We start from the raw sequence: 20,749 nt of genomic DNA on the forward strand, positions 1-20,749 counted from the left end.
GTTCTTCCTGCATACCCCACAGAACTATTGTTAGGTCCATGATAATTATGTTGATAAAGCACTTTGTAAACATAAAATAATAAATAATTGATATATAATTCTTAGTAGAGATTAGACATTTACACTTTTTAAAACTGTAAAAACTGCTATTTTGTAAATTATAGTTTCTGCTATCCAAAGCTACATTTTCTATTGCATTACAGAAAAACTATGATGATTGAGACCATTTGCTATGGCAATTCTCTGCATTAAATTTCACAAAGGCAATTCACTAAAATATGTAATAAAAATATTTTTTAAAGCAGATCCTAAAATTGAATGCAAAAAGAAGCAAATGAATCTCTGTATCAAATTATTATCAAGATTTCTTTGCAGTCCCTTTTGACCTTAGAATATGTCTCACTAAGTTAGGATTGTGTTCAGTTACTTGAATTACTCTGTTCCATACTGGACACAGTACCCTGATTGCTCATCTTTAGTGCCCTTATATTCCAAAGAAAAAAAAGAACTGCAACAAAATCTAAGCTCTAGTTTGTAGATTTATGATAGCAATATTAGAATTATAATTCTAAAGCTATTTGTATATTGTAAAACAAAAAAGTAAATATGTTATTCAAAACCAAAATTTGCAGTGTGGTCATGTAGAATGTTCTTGGTCTTAGAAGATGCCTATTGAAAGTTTTCCAGTGAAACCTCATGATGTATGCAACTTTCTTTTAAATAATTCAGAAAAAATGGCATGTGAAAAACATAACACAAAAGGAGCAAAATATGACCAATCAATGAATCTAGTTAGTGATCATTATACAATTGGATAGTGATCATTATACAATTCTATTTTTTTCAAGTTTTCTAAATTCAAAATTTTTCAGGATAAAAAATATTTAGAGTTCGATCGGTAGCGGGAGCAGAGAGCGGACCTCAGAGAGCCCTGAGCAGCCCCACCGCTGCCGGCCTAGTTACCATCACACCCCGGGAGGAGCCACAGCTGCCACAGCCGGCCCCAGTCACCATCACCACAACCATGAGCAGCGAGGCCGAAACCCAGCAGCCGCCCGCAGGCCCCACCCTCAGCGCTGCCGACACCAAGCCAGGCACCACGGGCAGCTGCGGCCCGGGCGGTCTCACATCAGCTGTGCCTGCCGGCGGGGACAAGAAGGTCATCGCAAGGAAGGTTTGGGGAACAGTAAAATGGTTTAATGTAAGAAACGGATATGGTTTCATCAACAGGAATGACACCGAGGAAGATGTATTTGTACACCAGATTGCCATAAAGAAGAATAACCCCAGGAAGTACCTTCGCAGTGTAGGAGATGGAGAGACTGTGGCGTTTGATGTTGTTGAAGGAGAAAAAGGTGCGGGGGCAGCAAATGTTACAGGCCCTGGTGGAGTTCCAGTACAAGGCAGTAAATATGCAGCAGACCGTAACCATTATAGACGCTATCCACGTCGCAGAGGTCCTCCAAGCAATTGCCAGCAGAATTACCAGAATAGTGAGAGTGGGGAGAAGAATGAGGGATCAGAGAGTGCTCCCGAAGGCCAGGCCCAACAGCGCCGGCCCCATCGCAGGTAACGGTTCCCACCTTACTACATGCGGAGACCCTATGGGAGTCGACCACAGTATCCCAACCCTCCTGTACAGGGAGAAGTGGTGGAGGGTGCTGACAACCAGGGTGCAGGAGAACAAGGCAGACCAGTGAGACAGAATATGTATCGGGGCTACAGACCACGATTCCGCAGGGGCCCTCCTCGCCAAAGACAGCCCAGAGAGGGCGGCAATGAAGAAGATAAGGAAAATCAAGATGAGACCCAAGGTCAGCAGCCACCTCAGCATTGGTACCGACGCAACTTCAACTACCGACGCAGACGCCCAGAAAACCCTAAACCACAAGACGGCAAAGAGACAAAAGCAGCTGATCCACCAGCTGAGAATTCGTCTGCTCCCAAGGCTGAGCAGGGCGGGGCTGAGTAAAAAATGCCGGCTTACCATCTTTACCATCATCCGGTTTAGTCAGCCAACAAGAAGAAATATGAAATTCCAGCAATAAGAAATGAACAAAAGACTGGAGCTGAAGACTAAGTGCTTGCTTTTTGCCCGTTGACCAGATAACTAGAACTTATCTGTATTATCTATGCAGCGTGGGGTTTTTATTATTTTTATCTAAAGATGTCTCTTTTTGGTAATGACAAACGTGTTTTTTAAGAAAAAAAAGAAAGCCTGGTTTTTCTCAATACACCTTTAAAAATTTTTTAAATTGTTTCATACCTGGTCAAGTTGAGATTTTTAAGAACCTCATTTTTAATTTGTAATAAAAGTTCACAGCTTGATTTTTTCAAAAAAGTCAACAAACTGCAAGCACCTGTTAATAAAGGTCTTAAAAAAATATTTAGAATAGTAATATATCTTATTTAGCATTTTATAAAACATTTTTTGCTATTTAACTCTAATCAGAATATATTATTTGTATCAGTAAAAATAAGCTAGATTTTGCTTCAGTAAAAAGCAGCATCAAAATATCAAGGGCTTAGAAAATCAAAGGTTTATTTTTTGTTCAAGCCATTTACCCATTACAGTCAACACAGAGAGTCCATGCAAGAACAGAAAGGGCTATGGGGAATCTTTCACAAATAGATATGCTTGATTGGAAATGTCACACACATTAATCATATAACCCAACTCACCCCTAAAGAAAATCTGATGAGCAATATTAACAACTGCTTTGTTCATATGTTTTATGCCACAGAAGTCAACAGATATGGGAAGTTAACATAGTGTAGTGATTCTGTAGCCAGATTATCAGTTGCAGGTCAATTATTTACTAACTAATCTTAGGCAAGTTACTTAATTTCTTTGTGCCTCAGTTACATCTTGTATAAAACTTGGACCTAATAATACCAACTGGGGAAACAATAGGTGATTTAACATAGTTAAAGCATTTAGAACAGTATCTGGCATATTATTATCATCAACATATTTTCTAGTATGAAACTCAGTATAATTATAAAAATGTTTTAATGCCCCTCTGCCAAATCAAACAGTACAAAGATTTACAGAGAAAAGTTTCTCTCTCACATCTGAGTCTCATCAACCAGTTTTCCACCCCAGACACAATTGCTACCAGCTGTGGCATTTATGACTTTATAGCCTTTCTGCCACAAATCTCCAGTTCGTTTCTCTGCTTCTGATAATGAAACATTTCCTTTGTCAGCCGACATGATGTTGAACCTTGCTAGGGACTCCAGAGGAAAAATGGGCTTCTCTTCCTGGTTCTGGTTCGCTTTCTGTTCTTATTCCTGTGGTGCTGGGTGGGTGTGTGGGAGAGACAATGATGGAGCTCACTCTAGCAAGTTCCACTGATGCCCAGGTGGTTTCCCCAGGTCCAGCTCAGAAACACCCCTGTCACCAGCTTCCTGGCAGCTTCCCAAGGACTGCAATTTGTGGACCAGCCAGCTTCCCTTCAGGTTCCACAGAACTCTCCATCGGCAGTTTCCCAGTGAATTTCATCAACAGCCTCAGCAAGTGATTCCTGCTAGCCTCAGACTCCTGATTCCCTTGTGGAATTTCCTGGTTGTCAGTCCTTGTCTGTGACTCCCAGCTTGTAACCCATGGACCAGCTCTGACATGAGGTAACCCAGCAAAACATTACGTCATTCAGGGGCTGCCTCCTCTCCAAGGAGGTCTGGGCCCAGCTTTGAGGACCCCTGCCTTCCAAGTCCATGCCTTCCTTGGATACTCTTTCTCAGCATTAGGGTATTCATCAGAGGTCTGTTATTCCCACTTAATAAATAACTAGAAGCCCAGTGCACAAAAATTTGTGCACTCGGGGGTGTCCCTCAGCCAGGCCTGTGCCCTCTCGCAGTCTGGGACCACTCGGGGGATGTCCACCTGCTGGCTTAGGCCCACTCCCTGGGGCATCAGGCCTAAGCTGGCAGTCAGACATCCCTCTGGCAGCCTGGGAGCCCTCGGGGCATATCTACTTGCCAGCGGGGAGCAGGCCTAAACTGCAGTCGGACATCCTTAGCACTGCTGAGGAGGTGGGAGAGGCTCCTGCCACCACCGCTATGCTGGCAGCCATCAGCCTGGCTTGTGGCTGAGCAGAGCTCCCCCTGTGGGAGCGCACTGACCACCACGGGGCAGCTCCTGCATTGAGTGTCTGCCCCTGGTGGTCAGTGTGTGTCATAGTGACCAGTCATTCCCAGTCATTTCTTATCATTCTGCTGTTAGGGTCAATTTGATTATTAACCTTTGATTATATAGGATAGAGGCCTGGTGCATAGGTGGGAGCTGGCTGGTTTGACCTAAAGGGTGTCCCGGATCAGGGTAGAGGTCCCAGTGGGGTGCCTGGCCAGCCTGGGTGAGGGGCTGAGGGCCATTTTCAGGCTGGCCAAGCCCCCCAGCGGGGACCCTCACCCCATGGGGGTGTGGCCAGCCTGGGTGAGGGGCTGAGGGCTGTTTTCAGGCTGCCCACAGCCCCTTCACGGTGGGGGAGTCCCACTGGGGTGCCTGGCCAGCCTGGGTGAGGGGCTAATGGCCATTTTCAGTCTGGCCACACCCCCTGGTGACCCAAGCTCCCAGCCTCTCCTTTTTTTTCTTTTTTCTTTTTCTTGGATTTATTTATCTTCTATAATTGAAACTTTGTAGCCTTGAGCAGAGCCCATGTCCGGCTGAACCCAGGCTCCCAGCCCCTCCTTGAGCGGAGGCCATAGCTGGCTGGAAGCAGGTATCTGGGATTTATTTACCTTCTATAATTGAAACTTTGTAGCCTTGAGCAGAGCCGAGGGCCGGGGCAACCCAAGCCTCCTGCTTGCTCCAGCTCCATGGCAGTTGCCAGCTTGGTTGGGTTAATTTGCATACTCGCTCCTGATTGGCTTGTGGGCATGGCTTGAGCATAGCAGAGGGATGGTTAATTTGCATGTTGCTCTTTTATTATATAGGATTATTCTTTATATTAAATCTTCACTATGCAAATTATTGTGTAATTTCTGTCTCCTGAATGGACCCTGGCAGATAGAACAGCTTCTTGTCATAATCTTCTGGAGATATTCTATGCCTATAGGAGTGTATATATACACCTTTTTTGTTACATAAATAGTAATATTCTGAATAGTGTTTTTTGAACTCATCAATCAATTCATATCAGCACACATACCTTTATTTCATTCCATATTATGTAGATATGTCATAATATATTTAATCAGCTTTCTATTAATGGGGAATTAAATTATCTCCAGTCTTTTCTCTCCACAAATACTGTAATAGTATTCTTATTTGGTTGGCCCATATGCTCATGTGCAAGCATATCTTACCTGAAAAATTACTTCCTGGAAAAGAACCTACCTTCTTAAATTCTCTCCAAACTATCTGCATGCCTAGCGCTGCCACCTTATTATAGGCATTCTTCATTTTTTAAGTGAAATATTTTTTATTAATTAGAATTAAGAAATCATTTTGAATATATTTTAATTGCTTAAAGAACATGTAAAATCAGTGAAAAACATATCCCAAGGAAGATTATCATCAGTTTATTTGAGACAGGCATGCCCATGCACATATACACACACAAAAAATTCCTCTGTATGTCCCCAGAGTAAAATTTCTTTTTGAGAATCCATTATACATGTTTAAAAGTTAATAACATGTTCCTCATATAGTGACAAAATGGCCACTAAAATAATACCATAAAAACAGATGAAAATATTTGAGTGTATTCTGAACTACTCCCAGATATAACTTAATTCAGCATTTCACTCCCTCAGTTAAATGACTGTATCATGTGCTATCTTTTGCCATCTCCACTTTTTTTGGTATTCCTGTTTCCCTCCTTCCTTTCTTTCTTTCTTTCTTTCTTTCTTTCTTTCTTTCTTTCTTTCTTTCTTTCTTTCTCTCTTTCTTTCTTCCTTCCTTCCTTCCTTCTCCTCACCTGAGGATATTTTTCGATTGATTTTTAGGGATAGTGGAAGAGAGAGGGAAAGACAAAGAGAAACATCAATGTGAGAGAATCACATCGATTAGTTGCCTCCTGCATGAGCCCTGACCAGGGCCCAGGCCAGGGAGGAGCCTGCAACCAAGGTACATGTCCTTGACCAGAATCAAACCCGGGACCCTTTGTCTACAGGCCAAGGCTCTATCCACTGAGCCAAACTGGCTAGGGCAGTATGCCTGTTTTCTTTTTTTTTTTGAATTTTGTTTTATTGCTTAAAGTATTACAAAGAGTAGTACATATGTCTCCTTTTTTTTCCCCCTTGACCTTCCCTCAGCCTCCCCTACCCCCCCAGGGTCTTGTGTCCATTGGTTATGCTTATATGCATACAAGTCCTACGGTTGATCTCTTACCGCGCCCTCCCCCGCCCCCCCCCCCCCCCCGCAACCCTCCCCGGCCTTCCTGCTGTAGTTTGACAGTCTGTTCGATGCTGCTCTGCCTCTGTATCTATTTTTGTTCATCAGTTTATAATGGTCTTTATTATCCATAGATGAGTGAGATCATGTGGTATTTTTCTTTCATTGACTAGTATGCCTGTTTTCTTAATCATCAAAACATCTTTTAGTTTTCCTCCCCCTATTCTCTATCCAGTAAATTGTAAATCCTATTATTCTTTTTCTTCCCACTTTTTAAAAAAATTTTTCAGTTACAGTTGACATTCAATATGATACTAGGTTCAGGTATACAACCTAATGATCAGTCATTTATATAACTTATTAAGCCCCTGATAAGGCTAGCACCTATCTAACACCATACATAGTTATTGTAATATTATTATTTTTTTTTAATATATTTTATTGGTTTTTTTACAGAGAGGAAGGGAGAGAGATAGAGAGTTAGAAACATCGATGGGAGAGAAACATCGATCAGCCGCCTCCTGCACATCTCCCACTGGGGATGTGCCCGCAACCCAGGTACATGCCCTTGACCGGAATCGAACCTGGGACCCCTCAGTCCGCAGGCCAACGCTCTATCCACTGAGCCAAACCGGTTTTGGCAGTTATTGTAATATTATTGACTAAGTTCTCTATGCTGTACTTTACTTGATTATTTTGAATTTACCAGTTAGTACTTCTTAATTTCTTCATCTTCTCATCCAGCCCCCAAACCCCCTCTTACCTTCCCCTCCTTTTTTTGAAATGAGCTGTATTGAGATAAAATTTCTGTACAGTGAAATTCACACTTTGAAGGCTTAGTTTTGACAAATGTATACTGTTGTCTAATCACCACCACAATAAAAATACTGTATACAGTATTTCTGCCACCCCAGAAAGTTATTTGTGGCCCTTTGTAATCAACTATCCCCCACCCCAGCCCCTGGTAATCACCAATCTGATTTCTATACCAATAGCTCTGTCTGTTTCAGCACATCATAGCACTAAAATCATATATAGTATGAAGTCTGCCTTCTTTCACTAAACATGAGTCTTTCAAGATTCACTCATGTTCTAATATCAATCGTTCCTTCCATTTTCATTACATAACATCCCATTTATAAATGTACAATTTATTTATCTATCAGTTAATACTTCCAATTTTTGGTGAATACAAACATTTCTGTAAAGGTCTTTGTAGAGTTATGTTTTCATTTTTCTTAAGTAAATAATTAGGAGTGGGATTGCTAGGTTGTATGGTGTCAGAGACAGAGCTAGAGCCCTGCACGAGCACTGCTGCTGAGTCATGTATTCCTCTAAATTCTTCCCGACTATGCCAGGGCAGGTTCCTTCTCGAACCCTGCCCACTGTACTAACTGTTGGGAACTTAGTCCAAGTTCCTCCTTTATCCTCTACTCAGTAGTAACAGGTGTTGGGCCCGAGCCCCCCTCCCTGGGGCTGGACCTCCTTGGACGTCAGGTCTTAGAGAAGCCATGAGAGGTTATGGGCATATAAGAATGAGTCTATATTGCAGAAGCCAGTGACTACATAGCCATTAGACAAAACAGTTCTTTACAGCAAAGTCCATACAGGCAGGCATCCAGACACTGGCTGGTTAACATAATTGCCCCACATAGTAGCATTAATCTCTGCACCCACAGCTATTATCTGAGCAGCTCAGTGTACTGCTGCCCCCTAGACTCACCACCTCACATTGTAGCGGTACCTAAGCTCTCTGGCTCAGCATCTTCTCCAGTCTCTCCTGCCCAGCACTCTGGTTAATATGGTAGCTATATATCTGAGCTCTCTATGAGCTCTTAGCCTTACATCATGGCAGTACCAGCTTTCAGCTCCATCTGAGCTCTCCTCTTTCCTGCACACATAGGAGCTACATTCTCTGTCCTACCACCTCTGCTTCTCACACTAGCTAGTCAGTAATTCCAGAGACAAAGAAGGCTAGTTGCCAACAGTGACATCAAGCATTTGGCTATAGAAGGACACAGCTTACCGTGAGATTGCTGTGGCCTTGCAGCTGTGTATGGTATCTTAGCCTAGGTGCAGAGTGGCCTTGGACAGTCTGATGAATTGACAACAAGGCCTCTGTGCTTTAATTGGCCTTGACTATTAGGCACCTCTGGCATGGTTCCAACATATGGTATGTGTGTATTTAACTTTGTACAAGGCTGCCAAACTGTTTTCCAAAGTGACTGGGCCATTTTCCATTCCCACCAGCAACAAATGAGGATTTCTGTTGTTCTTCATCCTCACCAGCATTCGGCCTTCTTTATATATAGTGGAATTACTACAATTGTCTCTAGAGTGATCTCTTAGTTACAGACCTTTCAAACTCTGATCCATCCTTCAAACTGAAACTAGAATGAGCTTTAAAATTCTATCCACTCTTTTTTTTCCCTTTTTATTGAATGTATTGGGGTGACTCTGGTTAACAAAATTATACAGGTTTCAATTGCACAATTACACAACACATCATCTGTACACAGTATTGTGTGTTCACCACCCCAAGCCAAGTCTTCTTCCATCACCATTTGTCCCCTCATACCCTCCTCCACTTCCCCCGGCAATCACCACACTGTTGTCAGTGTCCATGAGTTTTTTTCTCCTTTTTTCTTTTTCGCTCAAGCCCTTCACCCTTTCTACCCAGCCCCCCAACACCCTCCCAACAGCTGTCAGTCTGCTCTCTATGAGTCTGTCTCTATTTTTCTTGTTAGTTCATTTTGTTCATTAGATTCCACATATGAGTGAAATTGTACAGTACTTGCCTTTCTCTGTCTGGCTTATTTCACTTAGCATAATATTCTCAGGTCCATCCATGCTGTCACAAAGGGTAAGATTTCCTTCTTTTTTATGGCCCAGCAGTATTCCATTGTGTAAATGTACCACAGCTTTTTTATCCACTCACCTACTGATAGACATTTGGACTGCTTCCAAGTATCCAAATATTGGCTATTGTAAATAATGCTGCAATGAACATAGGGGTAGTCTTTCAAATTAGTGTTTTGGGTTTCTTTGGATAAATTCCCAGAAGTAGAATCTCTGAACCATAAGGCAGTTCCATTTTTAATTTTTGAGGAACCTCCATACTGTATTCCACAGTGGCTGCACTAGTCTACATGCCCACCAACAGTGTATTAGGGTTTCTTTTTTCCACATCCTCTTTAACACTTGTTTGTTGATTTATTGATGATAGTCATTCTGACAGGTATGAAGTGATATCAAAATGCTATCCACTTTTAAGTGGCTCTGACTTCCTCAGGATAAAGTCCAAACTCTTTAGCCTGACATACACAGGACCTTTTGAGCTCTGGGCTCCTTCCTCAGCCATCTTCCCAATTACATTCCTTGTATCCCACTTTGTAGCCAGACGCAGCCAGCTCCACTGGTCCCAAGCTGCAGAGTGGCCACTTTTTCCCAACTCAGTGCTCTGTGCAGCCTGATGCAGTTGTTTGGGCAGAGCATTTATTTTCCACTTTGAATTCCCAAAATGAAATCACCCTCTGAATGTTGGGTACTGTTGGTGAATATACAACTGAATGTCTACCGAGTATTCTTTTTCAACTACTTTTTAAAAAATATATGTATATTTTTAAAATTAATTTCAGAGAGGAAGGCAGAGATAGAAACATCAATGATGAGAGAGAATAATTGATTGGCTGCCTCCTGTATGCCCCACACCCAGCCTGCAACCTGGGCATATGTCCTGACCTGGAATCGAACCATGACCCTCTGGTTCATAGGCTGACGCTCAACCACTGAGCCATGTCAGCCGGGAACTTTTTCAACTATTTTTAATGAAAAAGTTAAAAAATTCAGGAAAATAGAAAAACTAGTGAAATGAACATCCAGGTTGAATTAAACAATTGTTAACAGGTTGTCACATTTGCTTCATTTATCAATCTATCTTACATCCATACTTCTTCTCCCTCCCCATCTCCTCCTCCTCCTGCTAAATCATTTCAGATTTCAGATTTTTGTTAAACCATTTGCTAAATGCATTTCAGGTGTATATATCTCCTAAAAATTAGAACAACTTCCTTTATAACTATACTGTTAATACACCCAAAATAAATTAAAAACAACCTTCCAATATTATCTATTTTCATGTATTTCTAATTGTCCCCAAAATGTATTTCAACGTATTGTTTTCCAAATAATCAAGTGTCATACATTGCACTTATGTATCAGTAAACATTTAACTTTGCTTGAGTCTCAGTTTGCCCAGCTAGTTGCCATGACTAGTTCTATCCCCACCTTTCCAAGGAATCTCCCATAAACCCCAGCTCTATTCAAGGTTCCTGTACCTGCTGTACTTTCACGAGGCCTATGCTTAAATCTATTGAGGATTCAACATTTTGTATTACAAACTTTTAGCTGAACTTTTCTATTTCCCCAACTAGACTTTAAGCATAGCATCTTGGGGGCAAGATATGGCTCTTTTGCCTCCCTGCTAGGTAGTAACTGTCCAAAACACATTTAAAGAATCAATGATGGAATGCAGCTTCTCAGTCCTTCACTGTGAAGAGCTGGAATAAATAAATGGACTCTGGAGGGCTTGGAGCCAGGGAGAAGGGAATAAAAGGCAGGCAAGACAAGTCTATTCCTAATATGGACTATTGCTTGAGGAGCTTTGAATATGAGTTGTATGCTCCTTCCCGCCTCTCAGTAGGCAAAATGCTAGATGGTTACCATTAGTTGGAGATGGACCTAAAGTCTAGTGGCACTATAGACATTTGGGGCCAGATAATTCTAGAGAAAGAATTTTAAACACAAAAAAATCAAGGATTCTTCACCCTAATGGCCCATTTCTGTTTACACAGCTGTTCTACTGTAGCTTTTCTAATGTGTTTTTAAGGAAATATGCACTCCCAGTGTGTACCTAGATTGAGCCATGACCACTACTTTATGCCCATGGTCAGTGGAGTAAATCACAATTCACCCACTGAACTCCTTGGGTGAAATTTCTCTCTGAATGTTAGCCTTTGCTGCATTCAAACTTTTGTCTTTGTGGCAAACATATGATGAATTTCTTTTAGATACTTCCTTCTTCTCCATTTCCCATCATCTGTGGATTAATTCCAGGATAATATTTTAACTCTGATTTTAAAGTGACTCAGAGACTGCACACCAAGACTATTTTAAGTGGAGTGTTTCCTCCTGAGTCACCTTGTCTACTGATAGCAGGCATCCTGCGGATTTCCTCAGCTCTGCTAGAGAGAATGGGAAGCCAAGGCCAGGGACAGCCAATGAGCATAAACCCAGTGACTCTTCCCAGTTCCTGGAGGACTAGCAAGAAAATCCTGATTTAGTAAGAATTCCTTGGCAAGAAAATTTGGAATTTACTGGAGACAAATGACTTTAGAAGTGCTTTTAATGAGTACAATTTTTTTTTAAGCAGGCATGTTAAAAAAGAGTTTTCTTAAGAATGAAATTAAGCAAAATTTTTAGTTGCCCAGGAAGAATTCATTAGATATTTTTGTTAATGTGATAACCAAAGACAAGGAAATTGCTTACTTCCCCTTTTCACAGTTTTATCAAGGTTTCCAGCTTGTCATCTCTTCTTTATTATCTTCTGTCACCCTTACTAAACAGTCTTCCTTCATAACTGCCTGTGTCATGAAAACATCACCAGAGACATCTTTTGGAATGTGACCAAGACTGAGGAATACTAGCCATGCATGTTGCTCTTCCCCAACCCCGTCTTCACAGAAGACATCAGCAATCTATCTAGCTAACAGCCGACTGTATATCTCTCACACCAAAACCAGTGTATCTTCAAAATAACACTGTAGGAATCAGAATACCCACACTTAATAAATATTTCCAATGAAGAAGAGAGTGTTCATGCATAAAAGTTTATCAGGCAAGGGTGAACATAGTGGAAGAGTCCAAAGAATATGAAAGTCTTGGGCTTAACTTCTAGTTCCTGGGCAAGTTTTAAATTTTTTTCTTGGATCCATTTTCTCCCCACATTCAAAATGAGGTTAATAATGCCTTCACCTTCATGTCATGTGAGAATACTTTTCGTTTGTTTTCAATGTATCTGAAAGCTTCCAGTACAAAAGATGTCAATTTATCATAATTAGTTTGAGGGAGGTGCTGATTGGCAGTGACAACTCACCTCACTGACACTGAAAATTTCTGGAAGCTACAATTTAATACATTAATCATTAATACAGGATGGGAAATGCTCAGTGATTCCCTCCACATGAACTTTAACAAAAGGTATTCTTAGTCACTTCCCTCCAAAGAACAAACTGTTAGCAATAAAACTCCATGAAATCTCAATTACACCCTCTCAGAAGCTTGCAAATATGTTTAGTAAAACGCACTGCTTCTGGGTTTCTTGGTAGCCAATTATCCTCTTGAGAGATCAACCTCTTCTCACCGTTTCTCATCATTTCAGACCTGTTAGAATTACTATGACAAGAAATTTCAAGGTGAGGAAAACTGAAAGCCAAATCAAACATTTTCAGTATTATGACTAGCTTTGCTTCAAAGTTGATGAGAGAGGAGATGGTTGAGTATTGGCAGAAGAGACTGTAAATTTCACTACTGGTTTATATTGCTGTCATCTCCCACCCTCAGTTCACTCCATCTCAAGGTTACTTCCTTTTATTTCTTGAAGAGTTCAGCACCTGACTCTCTAAGTGTAGCCATTCTCTCCAAAACTACCATTGTCATAATTGTTGGTTTTAATACTCATTCTAAGTAGTCATTCCAATACCCAGATCTGTCAGTTCCTTTCCTCCAATCCTCTTGCATCCACCCTACCTCACTCAGCCAGTCACGATCATGGTTATACCTTGTATCAGTGTATTAGGGCTGCCATAACTAATACTACAGAGTAGGTCGCTGAAACAACAGAAATTTATTTCTCACAGTAATGGAAGCTATAAAAACAAGATCAAGATGTCAGCAGGTTTGGTTTCTCTTGAGATTTCTCTCCTTGGCTTGCAGGTGGCCACCTTCTTGTTGTGTCCTCCTATGGTTTTTCCTCTGTACACAGGAATCCCCAGTAGCTCTCTGTGTTTTCAAATTTCTTCTTATAAGGATACCAGTCAGGTTGGATTAGGTCCCACCCTAACAGCCTCATGTTAACTTAATCACTCCTTTAAAGGCCCTATCTCCGAATATAGTCACATTCTGGGGTTATGAGGATTAGGGTTTCAACATATGAATTTTGAGAACACAGTTCAACCTATAACTTACCTTTAGACTTTGTCTTCACCAATTCATAAAACATCTTAATCTCAAATTTGAAGATCCCACTTCTTAATCACTGAATTTTATCTTTCCAGTTCTTTCTCTCTCTGCTGCCCAAAACCACACTGTGACAATCTGCAAATCCAACCCTCTTTTTTGCTGTTCCTCACATTCTCTCGTGTCCTTATTCAGATTAAGTCCCACAGTCTATCATTATAATCACTCCATTACATATATTCTTGATTCCTTCACCCCTCTCTCTTCATGGTATTTGCCTGGCAAAGTCCCAGGTATATTCCAGCTTTCTCTTACCTCTGTAGCTGAACTTGAACACTCAACAGTGCTTCCCAGTCTCACTATGAATTCATGACCTCATGGGGGACTTCAGTGCCTACTAGTAATCCTGCCACATTTCTCTAGATCATTCACCATACAACTTTTTTAGGCAACTGTTTCATACATTCTCTTCTCTCTCCAGACCTTTAATACCCTCTCCCTATCTTCTCACTCTCTCTGCTGATAAACTTCCTTTCACTGAAAAAAGCAGAAACAATCAGAAGTTTCCACTACCTCCTTTCCCATATGCTCTGTCTTCCCTTCTGTTACTAGGACTGAACGGCCCACGCTGCTGTCTAAGGCCAGCTCCTCCATTTCTGCACACACTCCCACCCCTTCTCACTTACTCAAGGGCACTCACTGTTTCAGCCATTCTCTATCTGTCTATCTATCTATCTATCTATCTATCTATCTATCTATCTATCTACCTATCTACCTATCTATCTATCTACCTTCCTATCTATCATCTATCTCTCTCAGGTTGTCAATCCCCACATCCCTTCCCCACCCCAACAAAAACATTGCTATCAGTATACAAACATGCTATAATTTTTCTCATTAAATGTTTCACCTTGACTCCCACTTTCCCTCCAGCTACTGTCCCCTTCCTCTGCTCTCCTTTGTAGCAAAACTTTCCAAAAAGGTTATTTCCCTCCATCTCCAATTCCTCTCTTCCCATTCTTTCATGAACCCACTCCAGCTGGACTCTCATGTCTATCCCACCACTATAGCTCCTTTTTTCAAGGTCATTAGTGACCTTCACATTGCTAAATCCAGTAGTCAGTGCTCAGGTCTCCCGTATTACTTGCTCAATAGGCAGCGTTTCACTCAGTCGATCACTTCCTCCTCAACTAGAAACTGGACTTCCAGGATAAGCTCCTGGTTTTTCTTCCTACTCAGTGATCAGTTCCCAGCTCCCTCATTTCCCAAAACTCAATTTATTGAATTGCCTAGGATTTAGTCTTCAGACCACTTTTCTACCTATACTCATTTCCATAGTGTTTTATGGCTTTAAATACCATTTAAATACTCCATCGCAGACCTCTTCTCTGAACTTCATATTTGTGTATCCAACTGCCTAATTGGCATATCCACTTGGATTTCTAATAGGTTATTTCAAAATGTGGGATGCCTAAAACTGACCACCTCATCTCCCCCTCCCAAACCTTCTTAATTCACTGCTTTGCTCATTTCAGTTAATGACAACTGCATTCTTCCAGTTGCTCAGGCCCCAAACTACATAGTCATACTTGACTCCTCTCTTCTTTCTTCATTCAATCTGATCTGTCACCACATACTTGGCTCTGTCTTCAAAATACATACAGGATCCAGCTGTATCTCACCATCTCTGCTACTGCCATCATTGTCTGATTCGCTATCATTCATTGTAAGGCTGGATTGTTGAAATGGCTTCGAAACTCACCTCCTTTCTTTCACACATACCCTTACAACCTATTCACAACACAGCAGCCAGAGTGAGCCTTTTAAGACATCAAGTCATTTTTCTACTCAAAACTAATTTCAGATATTACTATTCTTCCCCTCCCTCACCTGGCTCCAGCCGCAGTGGTCTTTTTGTTGTGACTCACTTCTACTTCAGGGCTTTGGCACACTTGTTGTTCTCACTGCCTGTAATACTTTTTCTCAAATTCTCTGCATGGTTGACACCCTCCACTTCCTTCAGATCTTTGCTCAAATATCACCTTCTCAGTAAGGTCTTCCCTGACCACCCTTTAAAAAATGATATCCTCATCCTTATTCTCTAGTACTCTTAGTTGTCTTTTCCTGATTTATTTTATTCACACTTATCACTACCTGATAAGCTATATGTTTTACTTATCCATTTTTTTTTATTGTTAGTCTTCCCTATAGAAGAATGCAAGCTCCACAAGGACTATGATTTTGGACTGTCTTGTTCAGTGATCTCTCCTCAGCTCTTAGAACCATGCGGCACAGAGGTGCTCAATAAATATTCAGCCAAAAATGTTACTGCTCTCCTTATCGTCGCAAGGACTCTAGTAAAAATGATTTTAGGTTGCTTCTATGTTCCTGGGGGGAAAATTTAATGATGAGACTTTGTTGATGCACTTTGCTCAAAACACTAGAGGAAAAAAGGCACTCCATCAGGAGGTGCCAAGAAACCTCATTAGCATTGTCACAGTGTAAGATTGCTTGTTTCTAGGTTTGTTTTGTTTTAATCAGTAAGTGGCTTCAAGTATCTCAATTTTTTAAAAAAGTATTAGTATAATACAATTTAGAATTATTCATATAAAAATAAGCTTTTATTCTCTTATTAATAATATTTTACAGAGCATAATAATAAATTAAATATTTCTGGAATCAAGATTTTAAGAGTTCATGATACAGAAATCTAGGTCAGAAAGAAGATCATGACCTCCTGTATTATTTATATTCTTATAACTGCTGTTTTTATTATTAATAATGACTCCCATTTATTGCCTACTTTTCCTATATCACCTGACACTGCATAATAATCTAATTTAATTGCACACATATCATTTAATGTTCACATTATTCTTGTAGGCGAGGCACTATATGTTATTCCCATTTCACACAGAGACAGTTGAGATTTGAGAAAGTGAAGTCAAGCAGGATTCTGAGATTCTGAGGTTACCAATATTCTTGGCAATGAGGTCAGGCAATCTTTGAATTCTTTACCACCCCTGTCTACATCGTTTCTAACATGTTAGCACCAAGATTCCTTCCCTCAATCCTCGCCTCACGTCACCATAATCAGAGGGGATATGTGGCTCTTTAAATTTAGGACAATTATTTGGGAGAAGAATTCTTAAATCCTTATTTCAAACTTATTACTCACAAAATCTTAATCAAATTGCCCAACTTTACTCACTCCCTTTTCCTAAGCAGTAAGAAAGATATGAATTTATCCCTGTTATTGTTTTTTCAGAGAGGTAGAGGAAATAGACATGAACTCTTGGTGTTGCGACAATGAACTCAGACACTTATTTTTCTCAACCATCAGCCTGTTTGTCCCTTTGTTTGTCTTTTTTGTGTCCCCTGCCATTTAAATAATGCTTGCAGAAGAAGGAGCCCACAATTAAGAAGACTGAATTAAAAACAGTATAAAATGACAGGACATTTGAGCAAACATACCACATGCCTACCATGCTCTAGTATAAGCTCTCTTGGTAGTTTTCTCTTTAATCCATTTCTACTGTTAGATGAAATTTGCCAGACTCAATGTCAACGCCAGCTCCGACTTCCTTCTTAACATGTACTCGGGGTTAAGTGTGTAGCGCTCTAATCCAAAGGAAAATTACTTATTTTAAAAGCAGTAAAAACACAGCATTCCTCTGGCACAGGATGAAGACCAACTCAGCTCTTCAGTCCTAGATCGTTATCTATTGTTCTCCAAACAGTAAACCACTCTTTCACAGTGAGAAGCTGTGGGTTGCAGTCCTGTCTGAATCCTGGGCTCCTCCTGAATAGGAAGTAAAGGGCTCTGACCTAGAAAGTGGAGGTAATGTAAAAAAAAGGGGGTGGGGAGGGGGTTAGTTGGGGGAGATAGGTAGGATAAAAACAGGCTTTATGTAATTTTACTCTCTTGTAATCTCCTGCAGGTTCTGAGCAGGGTAAAATGGGGTCTCAGAAATGTGGAGGCTGCCTAAGTGGTCTGCTGATTCCGCTTGCGCTTTGGAGTATAATTGTGAATATACTATTGTATTTCCCAAATGGGCAAACTTCCTATGCATCAAGCAGTAAACTCACCAACTACGTGTGGTATTTTGAAGGAATCTGTTTCTCAGGTATCATGGTAAGTGTGATCTGGGAGACTGGGGATCACAAAAGGGGAAGTTTTTACTAAGAATTGCTTTGTTCCTACTAAAAGTTATCAATAATGGTAAAATTGTTCCACTAATCCTGGGTTTGGGATTTGAAAGATGGGTGGGGTGGGGAGGCAAGTAGTCCCTTGGGACTTGAAGAGCAGGTTTGTATTTTGGTTAGCTGTTCATTTTTGTAGCTTCGGCAGGACAGGAAATTGGTCTTAATAAAAGTTTGCGAGACTGGCCTATAGAAATATTGTGTCTTCATGAGCTCTGTGTGTCAACTTAAACCATTTAATCCCTAGTGGCACTGCTCTTTTCCAGAAAGACTTTCTACCTGCATTCACAATTTCTCTAGCTTGATACTAAGACAGCACAGAAAAGCAGAGGCTTGGAACTGCACACAAATTCGCATTCAGATCAAAGCTCTGCATTTGTGCCATGAGACCTTGAGCAAGTTACTCAGTGTCTTGTCTTCATTTGGAAAACGGGGATAATGACATTTACTTTTCAGGAAGTTGTAGGGATTTCATAAAATCTCATGTATGAAGTGCCCAGTACAGTGATTATTGTGATTATAAATACTTATCAAAGGATAGGCCATTTCATCATTAAATAGTGCGACATTACACCCCTAATAAAGGAGAGTAATATTGAAAACTAAATCAAATTATGCACAGTAAGAACCCATGAGTGTTTTCCTGATGACTTTTCTTTTAAAAAAATTAACCATGTTGGCAACTCAGAGGAAAAGAGATTTTTCCTGGTAGTATCAATACTAAAAACAACACATTTTACACTGTAAGCTTACTATGCCACCAATAACTAAAAGCAAATCCATTATAACCTATCTCTACATCTTTGTGGGGCTTTAATTTTTATAATACTTGAATAGTTATGTTGGAAAACAGTTTTCATTTTGTACTATTTTGCATACTAAATTAGTAAACTTTAAAATATTAATACCCATTGCTATTAAAACTACTATATGATATGTACATAACAAATGGTGCAATGATTCTATAAATAAATGCCAACTTTTGGATGAATTTGAAATTATATATTAAGATTCATGAGAATGCTCTGTCTTCCAAGTCAGTAATCCTAAATCTGAGAATTCATTCTGAGGAAATAATCCAAAATAAGGAAAGAGATGTATACACAGATGTTTTTGGCAGCAGTATTTGTAATAGGACATAGTTAGGAGCATCCTAATATAGAAATAGCCAAGTAAACTGTGATACATTCATTTTATACGGTGAAGAAAAGTGTAATGATGAAGATCTAACAACAAGGAAAATGAACATTTTGTAAGTGAAAAAAGATATAACAAACTTGTGAATAAATTATGATTGCAACTATGTAAAATATACACAGCTGAGAAAACACTGGGGCTACATACATGAAAACAAGTGAGGGTGGCAGAGCTATGGGTAACTTTCCTCCCTTTTTCTTGAGCCCTCTGTATTGAAATTATGTTTTACAACAAAAAAAGAAAATTTCTCTTTCAACACAGGCCCAGCTTGTGTTTCTCTTTTGGCATAGGACTCCAGAGCTTAGGTCTAGGTATTTCTGCCAATATTAAAATGAAGCTGGTTATCTTGTTTCCCTCCATATATCATTATAGTAAATGGAAGAGTTGTAAGGCATGATTGGGTTAAAATCTATTAAAATCTGTGATAACTAATGTGTTGAAAGGAGGGTAACATAAGACTTCTTTGTTATATTCATGTGAAATTTAAAACAGGGGAAGAACCTATTCTCTATATTTTATTGTCTAAGATTTTTTTTTTGAAAAATATTATTGTTGCTACATCAAATCCTTTTAAGAGAAAGGAGAGGAATATAGATAAATAATTAAGTTGATTGATAAATAAATAAAGACTGAAGGAATTTGGAAACTGGAAATGTTGACCACAAACAAATAAATAAAGACTGAAGGAATTTGGAAACTGGAAATGTTGACCACAAACAGTAAAATAGCAATGAACTTAGCTTCAAGATCCAGTATGGGGAACAGTGGGAGTAAAGGATGTGTGGAGAATTTGCCAGAAGCAATACATGCTCCATACCTGCCCCAACCATGAATTATAAAAATCAAGAAATTCATGTCTTTCCAGAACAAAATACAATGCTTTGCATAAGATACTAAAAAAAGGGGAAGTAGAATATATTGAATTCTCACAATTTGTTGGCTTGCTACAGACAAAACACTGGAAAATTTGTACCTGAGATGGCTTGAATGCATGGGGGAACTGACTTACTTTACTGCCTTAGCCAGTTTGGCTCAGTGGATAGAGCATCAGCCTGCAGACTGAAAGTTCCCAGATTTGATTCTGGTCAAGGACACATGCCTGTCAATGTTCTCTCTCATCATTGATGTTTCTATCTCTCTCTCCCTCTCCTTTCCTTCTAAAATCAATAAAAATGTATTTTTTTTAAAAAAAGAACTATCTTTCCATATTCACCATGCATCTCACCTATAATCCCAGACAACAATAAAAGGAGAGAGGCTTTGCAAATTGAAAATTTGTGAATGGCTTTCCTTTGTCTTTTACAACTGGGTCAATGAGAAATGCCAGGTGGTATTCCCATGTCCATACCACTTACTCCTTTTTAGTTGTTAGATTTTGATGACTGATTAACTATGATGATAATAGCTAACATTTATCAATTACTTACTATGAATTAAGTGCTATGTTCAAAGTTGTACATACATTATCCCATAATCTATATATATAAAAGCTCAATGCAGGAGCTGCCCCCTGGTGGTCAGTGAGATCCCACAGCCAACCTGCAGCCGGCCAACCTCCAGTGGTCCCTTCCCCCTGCCAGCCTGCCTCGATTGGCCTCTATTGGCCCTGATCACCGGCCAGGCTTCATGCAATGGGCCTCTAGTACTCTAATAACATCATTTATAGGAAGGACTTACGAGTTTACAGTTAAGACAGTGGCAGATCTGGGATTTGAACCCAGATCTACCTGACCTAGAACCTATGCTCTGAATCACTGTACTCAGATTATGAGTATG

The 20,749-nt window shown here is 40.1% G+C and overlaps 2 protein-coding genes across 2 annotated transcripts in view; both read left to right on the forward strand.

Moving 5' to 3' along the window:
- Positions 1–1,024: 1,024 nt before the first annotated feature.
- Positions 1,025–2,386, forward strand: LOC132230545 (Y-box-binding protein 1-like). Its single transcript, XM_059688158.1, has one exon. It carries the CDS (start codon positions 1,025–1,027, stop codon positions 1,571–1,573), a length of 549 nt encoding a protein of 182 aa, XP_059544141.1. The 3' UTR covers positions 1,574–2,386.
- A 14,917-nt stretch (positions 2,387–17,303) lies between these two features.
- The window catches only part of TM4SF18 (transmembrane 4 L six family member 18), a 30,499-nt gene continuing 27,053 nt past the window's right edge, over positions 17,304–20,749 (forward strand). The window contains exons 1-2 of the mRNA XM_059688171.1: positions 17,304–17,414; positions 17,515–17,708. Coding sequence (XP_059544154.1) covers positions 17,532–17,708 — 177 coding nt within the window. The 5' untranslated portion in view covers positions 17,304–17,414; positions 17,515–17,531. The remainder of the gene's footprint in view (positions 17,415–17,514; positions 17,709–20,749) is intronic.

The sequence above is a fragment of the Myotis daubentonii genome, chromosome 3, assembly GCF_963259705.1.
Source record: "Myotis daubentonii chromosome 3, mMyoDau2.1, whole genome shotgun sequence".
In the NCBI taxonomy this organism is placed as follows: domain Eukaryota; kingdom Metazoa; phylum Chordata; class Mammalia; order Chiroptera; family Vespertilionidae; genus Myotis; species Myotis daubentonii.

What these genes read in the sequence shown, in the direction of transcription:
- LOC132230545 (XM_059688158.1), top strand. Translation starts at nt 1,025, where the DNA reads ATGAGCAGCGAGGCCGAAACCCAGCAGCCGCCCGCAGGCCCCACCCTC.